The sequence below is a fragment of the Lasioglossum baleicum genome, chromosome 17 (assembly GCF_051020765.1).
Source record: "Lasioglossum baleicum chromosome 17, iyLasBale1, whole genome shotgun sequence".
NCBI classification, from domain to species: Eukaryota; Metazoa; Arthropoda; class Insecta; order Hymenoptera; family Halictidae; genus Lasioglossum; species Lasioglossum baleicum.
Genome location: NC_134945.1, coordinates 7,352,074 through 7,369,462, shown reverse-complemented (window position 1 = coordinate 7,369,462; position 17,389 = coordinate 7,352,074). Strand labels below are relative to the sequence as shown.

At 36.5% G+C, this 17,389-nt stretch overlaps 1 protein-coding gene across 7 annotated transcripts; it reads right to left on the bottom strand.

The window, feature by feature from the left end:
* Positions 1 to 296: 296 nt before the first annotated feature.
* On the bottom strand, positions 297 to 16,892 carry LOC143217721 (protein tudor-like). 7 transcript variants are annotated; one of them, XM_076442276.1, is made up of 13 exons: positions 16,368 to 16,722; positions 15,546 to 16,234; positions 14,288 to 15,298; positions 13,706 to 14,122; positions 11,708 to 12,222; positions 11,564 to 11,634; positions 9,534 to 10,436; positions 8,340 to 8,760; positions 7,618 to 7,799; positions 5,935 to 6,099; positions 4,628 to 4,785; positions 688 to 4,546; positions 297 to 621 (listed from the first exon to the last, which is right to left on the bottom strand). In XM_076442276.1, exons 2-12 carry the CDS (start codon positions 16,151 to 16,153, stop codon positions 721 to 723), a joined length of 8,277 nt encoding a protein of 2,758 aa, XP_076298391.1. In that variant the 5' UTR covers positions 16,154 to 16,234; positions 16,368 to 16,722; the 3' UTR covers positions 297 to 621; positions 688 to 720. The 7 variants fall into 7 exon arrangements, with proteins under 7 accessions (XP_076298391.1, XP_076298390.1, XP_076298392.1 ...); XM_076442275.1 differs by lacking the exon at positions 16,368 to 16,722 and adding an exon at positions 16,751 to 16,892 and having other exon boundaries at positions 297 to 4,546; XM_076442277.1 differs by having other exon boundaries at positions 297 to 4,546; positions 11,720 to 12,222.
* Positions 16,893 to 17,389: the final 497 nt, after the last annotated feature.

Genomic DNA, 17,389 nt, shown 5'->3' with positions numbered 1-17,389 from the left:
CATATCATAATAAAATCTCGAATACAGAAAAATGAATCCTTATTTAATTATGCTTGTCATGGCTATGTTGCACTTGCTAACTTTATCAACGTCGTTAACGAAATGTCTCAAACTTTGTTAAGCAACGTCCCTATATGTATGAAGTTTTCGTTGAAAATTCGAATAGCAATTATTTATTAGCTTTACAATACAATAAATTTATAGAAGAATACGACATACAAAGACAGAACAGCTGGTTCAAACTAAACATTACCACGAATATATCCTTTGTTACTCTTTGGTAAAACACCGGAAAATACTTTGTCACTGTTTTTATTGTAAACAGACTTTTTCACGTTATTATAAAAAGAACATCCTTTTCTTCATTATAATACAAAATTAAATAATACACTACCCTAGTATTCTTAAAATAGTAAAAACATAAAAAATAACAAAAATAAACTTGCTGGTTTACAATTTTCTTTCGCGTTTAAAGCTGCAGAGTATGATTGTGGGAATGTTCTTCTCCTATTAGAAGAATTAGATATTCTCGAAGGAAACACAATAAGACATTATTTTTCCCGTGGATGTATAGTACGATTTTTTCATCTTTTGCAGAAAGATAATTGCGTAGCAATCTCACTGAAAATAAAACATAATCTTGTCTGAGAAATTAAACGATATACATATAAGCTTTTTTACACGTACGTTTAAATACAAAGTCAGTCTCTTTGTAAATAATCATTCGGAAGTTTTTGGGATAGCCTTCGACTCAACAACGTCTTCAACAGCTGCTTTAGTACATGATTTTTTATCTTCTTCGTCTATAACCTTGCACTCGGTGCCTGTATTCTCTTTAATTTCTTTCTTATCTTTACTCTTGTCGGTGTTAACTTCTGCTTTCGTATCGGTCGCTTCTTTCGAATGAGCAGTGAAAGACATTTCCTGCATATCTTTTAACAATTTGTTACAATACTCGTAATTGGTAACAGCTTCGCTTTCTGTGGTGTGTTTTTCTTCATGGAGATCGTGGACAATATCTTCAGCAATGTCTCCTTTTTCTTTGGGATCGGTAACACCGCTTTCTGCGATGTGTTTCTCTTCCTGAAGACCGCGAACGTTGTTTTCAGCAGTGTCTCTGTTTTCTTGAGAATTTTCTTCAACGACGTCGCTTTCTGTGATGTGTTCTTCTTCCTGAAGATCGTGAACATCTGCAAGATCGCTTTTTTCTTGGGAATCGGCAACAGTGTCGCTTTCTGCTGTGTGTTTTTCTTCCTGAAGATCGTGAACAATGTCTCCTTTTTCTAGGGAATCGACAACGACATCTGTGATGTGTTTTTCTTCCTGAAGATCGTGAACAGCAGTGTCTTTCTTTTCTTGGGAATCAGTAACAACATCGTTTACTACTATGTGTTTTTCTTCCTGAAGATCGTGAACAGCAGTGTCTTTCTTTTCTTGGGAATCAGTAACAACATCGTTTACTACTATGTGTTTTTCTTCCTGAAGATCTTGAACATTACCTTCAGCAGCATCTTTCTTTTCTTGGGAATCGACAACGGCATCGCTGTCTACGATGTGTGTTTCTTTCTGAAGATCTTGAACAGTACCTTCAGCAGTGTCTTTCTTTTCTTGTAAATCGGTAACAGCTTCGCTTTCTGCTATGTCTTTTTCTTCCTGAAGATCTTGAACAGTATCTTCAGCAGTGTGTTTCTTTTCCTGGGAATCGGTAACAGCTTCGCTGTCTGCGATGTGTTTCCCTTCCTGAACATCGCGAACAATATCTCCTGCAACATGTGTTTCTCCTTGGAAGTCGTTGACATCACCATCATCTTTTAAGACAGTAGTATCCATTGCAATCGGTGTAACACTCGATTGAGGTTCCTCAACAACTTCTACTGCTTGTACATCTTCACTTTGATTCACTTCTCCTAAATCCGCATCCATTTCCGATGTTTTCTCGTCCCTACTGTGGGACTGGGATTGATCTTGTATTGCCAGGTTGTCGTAAAGTTTTGTCGTCGCTTCGACGTCTTTCTCTTCGAGTGGTTCGGTGTTAAAAGTTCCTGTTTCTTCTTCCGTTCCGTCCGTGATATTCCTTTCCATATTCTGGACTATTTCATCGACAGTGAGTTCTACAGACAAACTAGAGGGCAAATTATCCTGTTTCTCCTCTTCAATTTGTCCTTCGCTTGTATGCAAAGTTTGATCCACAGTTTCTTCGACTGTCGCAACTTCGTCGCAAGAAGATGTCTCTTTAGAAGGTGAAACCAGCGTGTCGATAACGTTCTTCCCATTCAGAGTCAGTTTAACAGAGATTGGATCGCACGAGTCATCAAGTATCTCCGATTGGAACATCGTTTCTCCGTCGCTGTAAAGTTCCACAAACGTTTTCTGAGCTTCCGATGGCCAGGAAGTCATATTTTCTGGTTTCTGTAGAGCACAGCATCTCGAAAAGGCAGGTATATTCATTATATCAGCAGGCAGCATTCTAACCTCGTTCGTAACCGCAGTATTGCCGTAGTCGATGAAAAAAACAGTGACAGAGTCTCCAGAATGCGAAAGGATTCTAGCTCTATACCATGCGCCGTCGTCTGGGAATATCGCAGCGCAAACAGTGCCGTCCTCGATCGTGTCTAACGGCAGGAAATCTTGTGCCGTTTCTAATTTGTCCAATATCGCGTTCAACTCCGCGGTGCAGCTTTCATTTTGCACGTAGAACTCGTCCAAAGAATTGATACGACTGATAAACACATTCGGTGAGTTTTCCTCGCCTAACGGAGGCAGTCGTTCCTCTATGATCGGAGGACAATGCTGGCAGAATTTGGCAAGCAGATCCGTCACGTTTTCGTCGACCAATGTCAGCTTGACCAACGATGTTTCATTCTCGTCGTGGTCATCGTTTAACACATCCAACAAGAATATCGTCGCTCCGTAAGCAGCCAGTTTCACAAACTCTTCGCAGGCCTGTTCCGACCATTCTGTAACTCCTTCCGGCATGGCTAAGCGACACTTCCTCGACAACGGCGGCACGTTCATCAGGTCCTCGGGGATAGCTCGTATCTCGGTCGAGACAGCCGAATTCCCGTAATCGATGTATAAAACTTGCGTAGCATCGTCACTGTGCGACATAACCCGAGCCCTGTACCAGTAATCATCCGCCGGATACTTCGCGACGCACAGCATATTCTCCTCGATCGTCTCAACCTTGGGGAACATATTCGCCATGATGAATCTATCGGTCATAACCTCCAGATCGCCGACAGACTTCTCCTCCTGCACCCAAAACTCGCTCGGAGAGTTGATGTGGCTCACGAAAGCCGAATGAGGATCCAACTCGAGATCGACGATCTCGTCTATCAAATCTTCCTCGGCATGAATCCTCACAGCGAGATCTTCCTTGACCAACGTGTCGCTCACGCTTTGACCGTTCACCAGCAGGTCGACTCGCTTGGGAACTCCGTTCGCGATCACCAACGCTTGCAACGATTCCACGGGCGATATTAAACTCTCGAATCTCTGGCTTGCTGTGGTACTCCAGTCTTCTGAATCTGTGGCAATTACGTCTAGCCTGCATTTGACCACGTGCTCCTTGATCTCCTTCCAGGAATCTGGAATCTGTCGAAGCTTTCCAGATTTGTTATCGATCACATCAGCATTTCCGTAGTCGATGAATCGGACTGTCGTTATCTCCTCGTCCGCGTCGATTACCTCTGCTCTGTACCATTGATTCGTGATAGTGTACATCGCGACGCACAGACTTCCTTCTTCCAATATTCCCTGCACTTCTGGGAACGTGGGAGCTTCTGCTTGGAGCTCCAACTGTTTCTTTGAAAGGTTTGAAGCGTCTTCTGTAGACTGCAGCCAGAACTGACTAGGGGAGTCCACGTGGGATACAGATACGTCATATGTACGACCTACTTCCATGCTGTGGACATCGATTGCTTTAGATACTTCTTGCTGCGATGGTAAATTAAGCGCTCCCAACTTCTCACTGATTTTCTCTCCGTCGTACAGCAACTCTACTGTCCATTTTTTGTTCACGTTACGGAAAACAGCTGTGAATTCTTTGTTCGACAAGTATTCTTGCAGTATGTTTACTTGTTCGGATGCTGTGCCTCCAAGAGTAATTGGTAACGATACGTTGATGCTTAACTGATGCGGAACATAGAAGCATGGATCCAATGTCATTATCACATCGTGAGCAACTTCCTCGTTGTTTCCATAGTCAATAAAGTTTACGCAAGCTTTGGTTTCTGTATAGGTTATGACTCTACCACGATACCATAGTCCGTCAGCACCTTTCGCGGCGCACAACAAATCCACTGCGGGCTTCACCAACTTGCCATTCGCAGGATAATACTGAGCGAGCGCTTCGCTTAAATTTCTATCCAGAGCTAACTCTGCGTTACGCTGCAGCCATATGCTGGCGGAATGATCTGCGTACGATACTAACACTTTATGCGTAGAACTTAGAATAGGCATTGGACAAATTGGTGATATTTCTTCGTCTGTGTTTTCTGGATTGTGAATCATCTTACCGGAAGTGTTGAACAACTTTACGATAAGCCTGTGGAAAACAGAGAAGAGTTTATAGAGGATGATAACTGGAAGGGTAGAAGGAAATATGATTAATTTGATGTAAGCTTACCTGTTATTGTCAACTTGATCAATGTACATAATTACTTCGTTCCCTTCGACAGATTTCTTGAACGTTGCATCTGCTTCGGGCGAACACGTAGCGTTTGTAAGTGAACATTCTACTGCCTGGTTTTGCATAACCGAGAGCTCTCCTGGCAACGCTAACACCTAAATTGATTGTAGTATTAAATATCAATGATTGATGCATACAAATATTATAAACAGAAATAAGCGTGAAAGAAAATATGAAAGTATTCTTATATACTAAAGGTTTAAAACGCATTTAATCCAGGGACCAAGAATAACAGTTATTCTAAAATTTTCTATGATAAAAATCATTAATAAACAGTTGATTATTATTGAAATAGAAGATAATGTACACAAAATATATTCGAGGAACAAAATGATTAAAAAATATCGATTTTTATACTTTTTAGTTACAAATAACAGTTATTAGTGTTCAAAAAATTGGATCCCCCTCGATAACTGTTATCGATGAAGAAAAACTGTTCCGATTGCTCAAAGCAGTTATTGATGAGAGAAGGAGTTCATTTCGATCGCTCATAACAGTTATCAATGAAAGAAAATAACAGTTATCGATGAGAGAACTGTTATGAGCGAGTCTCATTAAACTGTCATTGTAGTAATTAATTTTACGAATAAAAAATTTATGAAATAATCCATTGTCTACCATGTAAAAGTTGTACTATTTGATAATAACTATTACAAATTTCCTTCATCAATAACTGTTATGAGGGATCGAAATAAATTTATCTCATCGATAACTGTTATGAGCGATCGAAATAAATTTATCTCATCGAATAACTGTTATAAGTGATCGAAATGAATTTCTCCCAACGACAACATTTACGAACAAGAGAAAAAGTTTTCGGTTACTTATAATCCTTATTTGTAAGCAATACGATTTTAGTCGATGAAATACTTGTTATTCTATGACTTTTTTTCTTTCTGGTTATAACTGTTACGGTCCCTGACTTAATCAAGTGTTTTTATGCTTAATATTAATGACAGTGTATGAAGCAATGCGACATTAGTTTCTAATTCTACGTTATTCTTTAAATATCGAATGCTTCAACAAGTTCTGTTGAAACTATAATATTTGTATCTGCTGAATTTTGTAATTGGATCTTTTTTTAAATTATGTGATATTGCGTTAATATAATTCAATGCAACAAGTATGGTATTAAGTAACATCTATGTTCATATATCTAGCATCGATGCTCTGCACATTCTCTAGTAATGATATGGTTTTAGCATTTAGATTTAGATTAATCTCTTTCTTTCAAAAGAACTCACGCAGTCCGAGAGAATTTCATCGTATGCTCCAGTATCAATGAATTTTACATCTAAGCCTGCAGATTGCGAACGGTTACAGATTACTGCTCGTCTCCAAATTCCATTCGAACAAACCAAACAACCTGTACCTAGGCATATCTCATGGGCTGATAATCGTTGCATCACCTGCCATTGTCATACTTATCCTTATCAATGTTATTCGCTTAAAATCATTTATCCATCAACAAGGACTTCGAATTTTCAAAAAGTTACAATAATTGAGTTTTTAATATCTTGCTTATTTCAATGAAAAAGTTACTTTACACTTTACACATTTGTACAAAATAGAAATAATGTGATATTAGAGTAATGTTGCAGTTGTTGTTGTTAATTAAAGTTAATAGAATTAATAACATTCTCAAATGTTAAGAGCACAAAAGGGAATGAAATCGAATGTTAAACATTGTTGAGCTTACTTGTTACATTGCATGACTCATTGTTATAATATAATTACTAGACAGCGGATTTTATGCATTTATAACAAAAATGAGCGAGTGCAAATTAAAACAGTGAAGATATTAAAAGAGTGTAAACATTAAGAGTGTTCATATATTATTTTCACCACATTAAAATTATTAATGAAGAATATAAATTTGTATTTAGCTCCTGCATCTTGCAATTGACGAACAAACTTTTCATTTTGCATAAACATCCGGAGTCTAATAATTACCATGCAATATTAATAGTCAAATTGGACAAGAACAAATTTGTATGTTTATAATTTTAATTTGTAGTTGCATTTATGTTCACTAACAAACTAAATTTGAAGAAAAATAGATTGCAATTTGAACGAGACAATTAATTCTGTAACATGCTATAAACAGTCGATATCCATTAGTTACAAATTTTGTAGAGGTAACCTACACAGGAGAGTATACTTTGTTGTTACTAATACCATACATCGTGCAATGAAACGCAAAATACTTTGTATGATTAGAAGAATAAAGTTAGCGATGCTGATTTACTTTCGACACTTGAAATTTCATGCACAGTCATGTCGTAATTAAAAAATTATTTGCCATTGAAAAATATATACAGTCGAAGATAATATTAAATGGACACTCTTAAAAATCGCATAACTTTTTTAAAATTGAACCAAAGGACTTGAATTTTTGTAAGATGCTAGATCGACTAGTTTGCTACAGAATGAGTATACAGAAATTTGTTTAGATTGCAATTGGTGGGAATCATACAAAATTTTAAAAATGATGGTTTGTCAAAAACTTCGAAATTCCCTTCGTTCCTTCGAATCCTTCGAAGCTTCAAAGTCTTCAAAGCTTCAGAAAAGTTACAGCCCTAATTCCTACCAATTGCAATCTAAACAAACATTTTTATTTACTCATTCTCCAGCAAACTAGTCGATCTAGCATCTCTAAAAAATTCAAGTCCTTCGGACCAATTTTAAAAATCTTATGCTAAAGTTATGTTCACACGTGTAATTACTTGAGCAGAGTTATTCGAAATTTTAGGATTCAATATTTTTCATGCATTGAATTTCATCGTACTTGCCAAACATTCTTATCGATCTTTTTTAACGTATTTGTGAGTATAATTATAAGACATATATACATACGCACGCACACTTACACCGTAATCTGATTGAATACTTATGAACATTTATGAATATATCTGTATAAAACATACCTTGGTATTATTCATGTATGTATTTATCAAATTTTCACATTCTGCGGCGAAAGGAAGTTGAACATGAAATTTGGACACATTTTCCACACTGGATACTTTCACTCTAAGCGCCTGACCGCTTAAAAGATTTATATCCACGCGTTCAATTTCATTTTGAATTGTGGGTGCTATCGTCTTGCTATCTGTAGAAAAAGAAGAAGAAACTAATACAGTACACTAGTGACAATAGTTTGATTATATTAAAAACAATTAGAAAACTACGTTCTCATATTTCATTAATATTTTTAATCTTTACGTGAAACTGCCTAGATAGAAGAGACTTGCAATACGCTGACGGTTCCAATAGTTGTTCGCTCCGTTTCAATCATTTCTGGTTTACAGTAGCGGACAAAAGTTTAAAACCGCTCTAAAGAGAAGACGATAACTTTTTTAATATTGTACTATACGATTTGAACTTTTTTGGGAAGCTAGAGCAACTAGTTTACTAAAGAATGTGAAAAGAAATTGTTTCAAAAATTGCAATTGATCGGAATTGTTGAAAAAATATTAAAAGTTGATTTTGTCCGCTACTGTATATTATTTTAGTGGTTGAAGCAGGAAAGATAGCTATTGTAAGGACAACCGAGATGTATCGGAAATCTCTTCGTTCGAAGGACAAACTAAATTGCAATGTTACAATTTTCTCTTGAAAACAAGAACGTTGAATAAGAAATTATTTTTACCGTCAGCGACATCATCGGATTTAGCTTTCGAGGCAAATGCTGCGAGGTTCTTTTCAACCAACATATCAGCGACATCCTTTCCATTATTGTTTAATGAAACTAAATATTTATTATCCTCGACACCATGAAACGTGCACGTATATTTGTCACCGTTGAAACAATTATCGACTGCTTTGGTATCGACATTAGACCAACTGAGACCATCTTTTGGGATAATGTTTAGTAGAGAACATTGAAACGATTGTTTAGGCAGATGCATAAACTCCTTTTCTACGGGATAAATATTTCGAAAATCAACCACAGCGTTGTTCCCAAAATCTACGTAATGAATAAGATGACCATTGCATTTATTTAATTCGACGATTTCTGCACGATAAAGAGCTTTGTCTTCAGAGAACGTTGCTATCACGGGTGATCCGATCTAAAAGAAGAGAAATGTTGATTATATTCTATACGAATTGTATAAGGGTCATTCCATGCCAACTCGATCACTTTTTGCAGGCACCGTCGTCGATTTTGTTCTAAATGAAATATGTTGTAGTCCATGTGAAATTAGGGGGGTTTTAAGCCGGTTTCGAAATTTTTTAGAAATGGCAGGCCGTCAAAGTTTTCAATTTTAGCCCATTTTGGCGAAAACGTGCCTGACTTGCGATTTTTTATCTCGGGAACTATTTGTCCGATTGAGCTGCATTCTTTTTTGTTTTATTCGGAAAGGATTGGGCTATTACAAAATAATTTTTCAACCCCGACAATCGACTTTGTAATGTCGAAAAATTTAAATTTAAATCACTGAGCCCCATCATCGAAAAAAACATGGAAAAAGAATTTATTTAAATTTTTCGACATTATAAAGTCGATTGTCGGGGTTGGAAAAATTATTTTACAATAGCCCAATCCTTTCCGAATAAAACAAAAAAAAGTGTAGCTCAATCGGACAAATAGTTCCCGAGATAAAAAATCGCAAGTGAGGCACGTTTTCGCGAAAATGGGCGAAAATGGGCAAAAATTGAAAACTTTGACGGCCTGCCATTTCTAAAAAATTTCGAAACCGGCTAAACGATGACTTAAACCCCCTAATTTCACATGGACTACAACATATTTCATTTAGTACAAAATCGACGATGGTGTGCCTGCAAAAAGTGATCGAGTTGGCATGGAATGACCCATAAGTGAGAACCGGCTCGCAAGGAATACCTTTAACGTATACGACACGGGTTCTCTGCCAACGTATACTCTCTGAATCTTATTCATAATAGTCTTAAATTCATTCTCATTGTCCAGCACTTGGCAATAGAAATTATTCGAATTTGTAAACCACGTAACGATCACGTCCTTCTTAGTCTCGGGTTTATGGGAGACTGTCGACCAGACAGCGTCCGGAGATGCATAATCGGGTCTAGCTGGTTGTTTCACGTTCTTATTTGGCTTAAAACTAAATAGCGTAGCTTCCTTCGCTTGCAGTAAATTGACTCCTTTACAAAATTCCTCGTTTACAAACGCATTGGTTCGTTGACCATCGACTACTTCGCGTATCATGACACCGTATATATCATTTTCTTCAGTCACAAATTCTGCTTCGAACAATTTCCCGTCCACTTTATCTTCGAACGTACTCGCTGCAGTCTCATCCAAGGTAGCACCTTCCAGACCAAATAATTTACAGTGTACAGCTTGTATAGGAAGTTTCAGAAACTCCTTTTGAATGACTTTGATTTTATCAAAAACCACTGTCTCTGTATTTCCGTAATCTAGAAACTGAACAGTTGCATTGTCTTTCTCGATAGATTTAACTGTAGCTCTGTACCACCTCGAATCTTCCGAATATTGAGCGATACAGTATAAACCGTTGAATATCTTCGATTCTCTCACTAATTCTCCGCCGTTTTCGTAGATCGACGCGATACTGTCCATCATGGAATCTAATGCGGTATAATCGGGACTGAATTGGATGTAAAAATCCGACGGACCGTTCGTGAAAACTACTTCGCAATTCTTCGTAGATCCGATGACTACATTAGGCGCCGGAATACGAAACTCGTTTTTGTTTCGTGTGGGACTGCGTCGCCGTTCTTCTTCCATATTATTTGCGGCGGCTGACTGGAATACAAAGTAATGAAATTCTTCGAATGAAATACTGTAAAAATTGTGGTAGTACCTTGCAAATCACACGCGAAAAAGTACAGGTTGCTCGTGCTATTACCGGTCAGCGTAGTCCAGTCAACGAAAAGTTGTAGAGGGAAATGGAAGGAACACAATTTTTAACTTTAGGACTTTGTTTGGACTAGGACAGGGCAGGAAACACGAAGAAGGCCCCTTTTTTCGGTTTTCCGCTTATATCTCGGAAACCATGCGTCCTAGCGATGAGACCATTCTATACAAAATTAAAGTTGGCAAAATGTGCCACAAGATTGATTCGATTCTGTTTTTCGCTATCTCGCATAGTTTCCGAGATATCCGCGCTCAAAGTTCACTATTTTTATTATTTGACTATCTAACTCTTCAGCACTATTAGTGAACTTTGAGCGCGGATATCTCGGAAACTATGCGAGATAGCGAAAAACTGAATCGAATCAATCTTGTGGCACATTTTGTCAGCTTTAATTTTGTATGGAATGGTCTTATCGCTAGGACGCATAGTTTCCGAGATATAAGCGGAAAACAGGAAAAAGGGGACCTACTACGTGCCCCCTCCTAGGAGTAGGGACTTTTAGTATGTTTATCTCCTAAGTAGTCCGAACAAAGTCCGAAAGTTAAAAATTGTGTTCCTTCCATTTCCCTCTACACCCCCCTTATGAGCATTCATTGTCTGGACTAGCGGTATTTTCTTACAGATAATGAATATTCGAAAGAAATGAAAGACGAAAAATGAATACCACTTTTTGCAAGCAATGTAATGGCGTAGAAGGTCATTGTATTGTATACGAATTTTGTCTTAGCACGTGCTTCCATGTATATAAAGAAAAATAGCATTCCATTTAAGAATACAGCATTCCCCTAAAAAAGTAGGGGATACTTCTTTAATTTATTTCTGATATTTATTATTTCTATGAAGAACGCTGGCTTGTAATAGCGTGAACACCCTGTTACATGTGTTAACTCGCAACCAGGCCCACAGATCCTTGCGTCCGTGCCACCGTCTAGCAGCTCTGCTAGATTCAGACCGAATCGTATCGATCGGAACATACAGACATACTTTTCTGCTTTATTTATTATGCATATTTTACCTTGTACTGCGTCAGCCTGTATCCCTGTCCCTTTCGATCTTTGGATTTGTTATTTCCGTGATACGAGTCGCCTGTAAAAAATGTACGCGTTAAATGTAAACGTACACAAATGAAATATTTCTTAATACCGAAAAGAATACTGACTGTTCGATTTACCGCTTTTGGTGCTGTCATCGTCACTGAATCTAACACGCTGCGTTTTTCCAGAAAATCCGTCACGCTTAGAATAACCACCGCGCGTCGAACCACCTCGTCCACGTCTGCCACTTCCCCTAGATGATGTGTCCGAGTCTTTGTCGCTCCAGCTTTTGTCGGCAGAATGACTTTTCGAACCGTATCCTGAAGTTTTGTTTCTACCACCTCTATCACTTCTACTACCACCTCTACTACTCTTCAGCGAATCATTGTACTCGTTTCTGTTATTCCATTTATCTTTTACATTCCTGGCATTAGAAAAGTCGTCTTTATTATTCGATCTCTCATTTCTAGAATCGTTGCGATGGAAAGTACTCTTCTCGTTCCTATTTTCATAGAGGTTTTCTTCGTTGGATTTATCTTTCCAAGATTTCGACTTGTGCTTCTCCTGAATAACATTGGTGTTCGGCGCTTCATTCCACGTATCTATTTGATTCTTTTTCTGCCAATTGTTTATGTTCTCGCTGAAATTTATAGATCAATTTGTTTGAGGTTTTAATAAGTTTTATCAATCGATTTCGAATCAAATTCTCGACTCGTCCTGATTAAGGATGTTACTTTCCTTCAAGGGTCGAAGATTTTGATGCTTCGAAGCTTCGAATTTCGAAATTTCGATTTCAGAAACTTTTATAGTCAAATTTTAAGAATTTGGTACCACATGAGATTCTATTTGCATTGGTAATAGCATTAGTAGATCCATAATAAATAAAAATCGTACTAAATTCTGTTAAATGTGTGGTACTTTAGCATTTTTTGATAATTTTTATAAGCCATAAATGCATAAAGATCCGAAGTCTAGTGATGAGAATCAAAGTTTCAAAGCTTCAATTTCTGAAACTTCGAAGGAGATGAGAATCGAAGCTTCGCAGTTTCGATTTCTGAAACTACGAAGGAGATGAGAATCCAAATTTCGAAGCTTCGATTTCTGAAACTTCGAAGGAGATGAGAATTGAAGCTTCGAAGCTTCAATTTCTAAAACTTCGAAGGAGACGAGAATCGAAGTTTCGAACCTTCGATTTCTAAAATTACAAAGGAGATGAGAATCCAAGTTTCTTAGCTTTGATTTCTGAAACTTCGAAGGAAATACGAATCGAAGTTTCGAAGCTTTGATTTCTGAAACTTCGAAGGAGATGAGAATCGAGGTTTCGAAGCTTCAATTTCTAAAACTTCGAAGGAAATGAGAATCAAAGTTTCGTAGCTTCGAATTAAAGCTTTACTTATTTTTTATATTCTACGAAAATTCTGTTAAATTTTTTATTTGTCAAAAATCATGACATAACATGAAACTCGTAAGTTACAAATCCATACAATTCGAAGACTTCGAAACTTTGTGCACTTCGAAAATTCCCTTCGTCCTTCGAATCCTTCGAATCTTCGAAGAGTCAAAGCTTCGGGAAAGTAAAGACCCGAGTCCTGACCCGAGAGTTTTGGGTTCTCGTACAACTCTAATTATTACACATTTAGAAACTACTAAAAAGTTTCTCTCTACAATAGTTATTTTTCTACGTTGATTTTATATGTATTTATTGCATTTTTTTAACACATTACCGACCGGTAATTATTGCATAATTTTGAAAAATCTATGGTATATGGCTAAACACTTTTTAATGGAATCTTAAATAGCAACAGCAATTATCATTGTGGCCTATCAAATCACCCTCAATAACGTCATCTAATAGTTTCATTTAAAATTGCAACGTAAAAGAAAATTTCTATGCTTTCTTTTGGTACAGCACAATTATTAAACATCCTATTACATAAGGCTTCCAGTAAAGTGTTAAATTGAATGAAATTCACTTGCAATATTATAGATTGTATAAGAGTTGATGATTTCGGCGCCGAAATCATCAACTCTTATACAATCAATTACGATCGAGAAACATACTTCACCTTTATTATAAATTATATTCATACAATTGTATGATAAAATATATTTGATTAAAATACCTCTGATTAATATTCGGGCTTATATTAGGGCTACGTTGCTTTTCCACATTTTGATAACTAGGTTCATTCACAGATTTCCTTTCATCTCCACCTGTATGTAACATTTGAGTCTTGATGCTTTCCATTCTCTCAGGTTCATACAAATCTACAATTAGACCGTCTGGTTTTGTGTCTACCACTCTTAAGAGTAGACGTTTCTCTAAGGTCAATGATTCAAACTTAGTGGAAATTTCTTGAGTGGATGCAAAAAGCTCCGAACCATGTAAAATACATTTTATTGCTTGAGCTTCTAATCGTTTTATTAAATCGTCGTGAATGAAACGAAGATAAGAAGCGTTGACAGTTTCTTCGTTACCGTAGTCAACATATAATATCTTCACATTAGCCGCATTTACACCAAGAATTTGTGCTCGGTACCTAATGATTAAATAATGTACATTAGTATTATGTAACACTTCAATATTATTAGTAAACTGTGAATATTTGTGCATTTACAGCATATTTAAAATAGGTATACACATCGATTACAAGCCATAAATTACATAAACATACACAGCTTAACCGGCAAATTCTTGAACTGACCATTGATTATCGTACAAAGCAGCACAAGGAAGACCAATCTTCAGTTGCGTTAAGCTCAAGGTAGGCGCAGTTTGACAAAATTCTGTCAGACAGTTCATCACGGATTCGAGAGATCCCGCACTGCTGTCTAGTTGTACAAAAAATTTTCTGCAAGATTCCACAAATGAAACGTGTACAATTTCCTCAGCACCTTTCAATAGTTTCGTTGGTTCTTGATATCCGAAAGATATAGGAGATACTGTTGGTGTTGGAAACGCTTGTCTAAGAATGTTCTTTATGTTTTTCCCGTCATCGTATAAATCTCCATACTGAACCAACGGTGGTCCTTCGGGCTGGCAAACATGCAAGACAAGTAGCTTTCTTGTTACTATTTGTTTGAAATATTCTTTCATTTCGTCATTGACATTTAACTCGTGAACACCACTTAGCGTAAATCGAATAGAAAGCACTTTTGGATTAATAAAATGAGACGGCAGTTGGAAAATATCTGTATAGGGTAAAACTTCTGTATGGCCAAAATCAACATAGTAAAGTTTACACTTGTTTTCCATTACAGACATTACAACGGCTCTGCATAGTACTTTTTCTTGTGTATAACGGCCCAAACAGACCGATCCAGGTAAAGGAGGTTCTTGCAATGGTTCTATCGGATGATTATTAATGTCTCTCATGAGCGAGCTTAATACTTGACTTGTACTCTCAAGTTGTACAGAGAATTTGTGTGGACCATCTTCTACAAAAGATACGTGTATGTTGTGTTTAGACGGTACATCCAGAACACGTGACTTAAATACAAGAGCTTCTTGCACAGACGACTGCATCATGTGTTTCTGTTGAGCTGAGCAACATACAGGAACACTTCGTTGGTAGCCACGCATATTGTTTCCATCGCAATGTAATGGATTTACGTTCTGTACAGATCCCATTGAAGCACAATTGTTACTTATGAGATGGTTGCCTGATTGCTGATATACCGGTGGCACTTGTGGTTCTCTCATACACGTTAGTGGCCTATGAAAATAGAGATAAGATAATTAGAAATAGTATTGTTCTATTAGATAGATAAATAATATTATTGCAAGTTGTAGATGCATTTCAACTATAATAACTAAAAAGTAAAAGACTGAAATTTTGTTACAATGTCAATGTAACGGTAAGTTATAAACGCAATTATAAGAAACATTATACTATCATTTATCGCTCGGAACAAATATACAATTGAGTAAGAAATAAAGTCCCTTAGTATTCAAATAAATACCTAAACATTTCTGGCACTGTAGTTCCTAGAGCCATGTGTCTGTTGATCAACAATTCGCTGAAATCCTCGTTGTTATACCAGAGTTTAATAAAGCGATGGTTATTAATCACACTATGGATCAGGATTTTATATTCGTTGTAACATAAACTCTTTTTGATCAGTTCGATTATTTTATTTTCCCAGATTTCATTTATCGGTAATACGTTCGCCAGTGTGAAATCGAATGCCACAGGTGGGTAAGACTGTAGCGACTCGGCGCCAGGTATACTTTCGAGTAAATGAATCTCTTGAGGTGGTAATACCTCGATATTGCCATAATCAATGAATTGTAGAACTACCATACCATCTGGACGTATGTTAATTACTTTAGCTCTATAATATCCTTCATTTTGAAATCTAGCACAGCATAGCGCATTTAAATGTAGATTGTTGGCTCTCGATCCGACGCAATCCTGGCTTCGAGCGAACTTCTCAGCCAAGGGTAAAATCATGCGTTCTACACATGTCCCAGAATTCTTATCGACTTGACCCCAAATTTTAAGAAACGAATTCTCTGCTTCAACATGAGTCACAAAAATTATCAGTTCTGTGCTTTGTTGTATATTCATGATGTTTTTCTATCGTTATGACTTCTTAAGTGAAGCACTGTAATCTTTCTTGATTACATAGGTCAATTTGTCTTCGCAAATCTGTAATTATAAAGTTCGTCGGACATTAGCAAAACTATTTTGAATCGAACCTAACCGTTATTTGAAATTGGGCCAGTAAAAAATGATCGAGCAATGCATCTGAAAAATAAAACTGTTTTGGCTGTTCTCTTACTTCGAACCTTATCAATTTTATTGTTCCACTGGTTTTTCGTTCGTTTTGATGTAATTATATTAATAATCACAGTGTAAATGTATTACTTTTATTTTTACCGTTGTCTATGAAGACCAAATCCCCGTAACACTGTCACGTTTTACTAAATAAATCAAGTATCATACGATCATTACAAACCAACTGTGTATATTTGCAATAATAATGTCTGTAAAGCTTCTCTTGTGAATTTCAACTGTTTCTGTTCGCGTATATAACAGAAAACATATTTGTAATCAAAATTGTACATATAAATATATATAGATACGTTAACTGATGTAATATTCTTTATATGATATTGCGTAAAAAAAATGTATGTCAACGTTGCAACTAGAAGTAATACAAACCTTATCCGTAAGATATTACGCGCATCTCCTCCAATTCTTTCTACGAAATAACTATTTTGTAAATATGTACTGATATGTTTAGAATCTGGCGGTTGACCGGCTTTTTATCACCCACATGGAAGTTTCTTTGACCATAATTTTGACATATTTCAATGGCGCGAAAATTCAATTTGTGCCAGTAAATTATAAATGGGTATTACGGACACTCTTACAAATCGCAACTTCTAGTATTTCTTCTACAATTCCAATGAATTGCTATTTTTGGAAAAATGTTTTTTCACATCCTGTAGTAAACTAATTGTTCTAGCTTCCCAAAAAAGTTCAAACCGTATAGTACAATATTAAACAAGTTATCGTCGTTTTTAGAGCGTCCGCTTGTGCTGACGCTTTGTTTTACCTTCTAAAATGTAATGTAGAAGTAATTCGTAATAAAGAAAAATAATATATTGTACTGAAGTGCAAAATATTAAAATTGTAAGTTATTAAAAATTATATATCATAAAAATTTTGATTGATAAAATGTTAATTGTTTCTACACATTTTTTTCAGTCCAATCACAAGTTAATTCACACTTAATAAATATATATGTTGAACTTCTAAAATTAATGTAAGCTATAAATTACATTTTAAGAGCTCTTG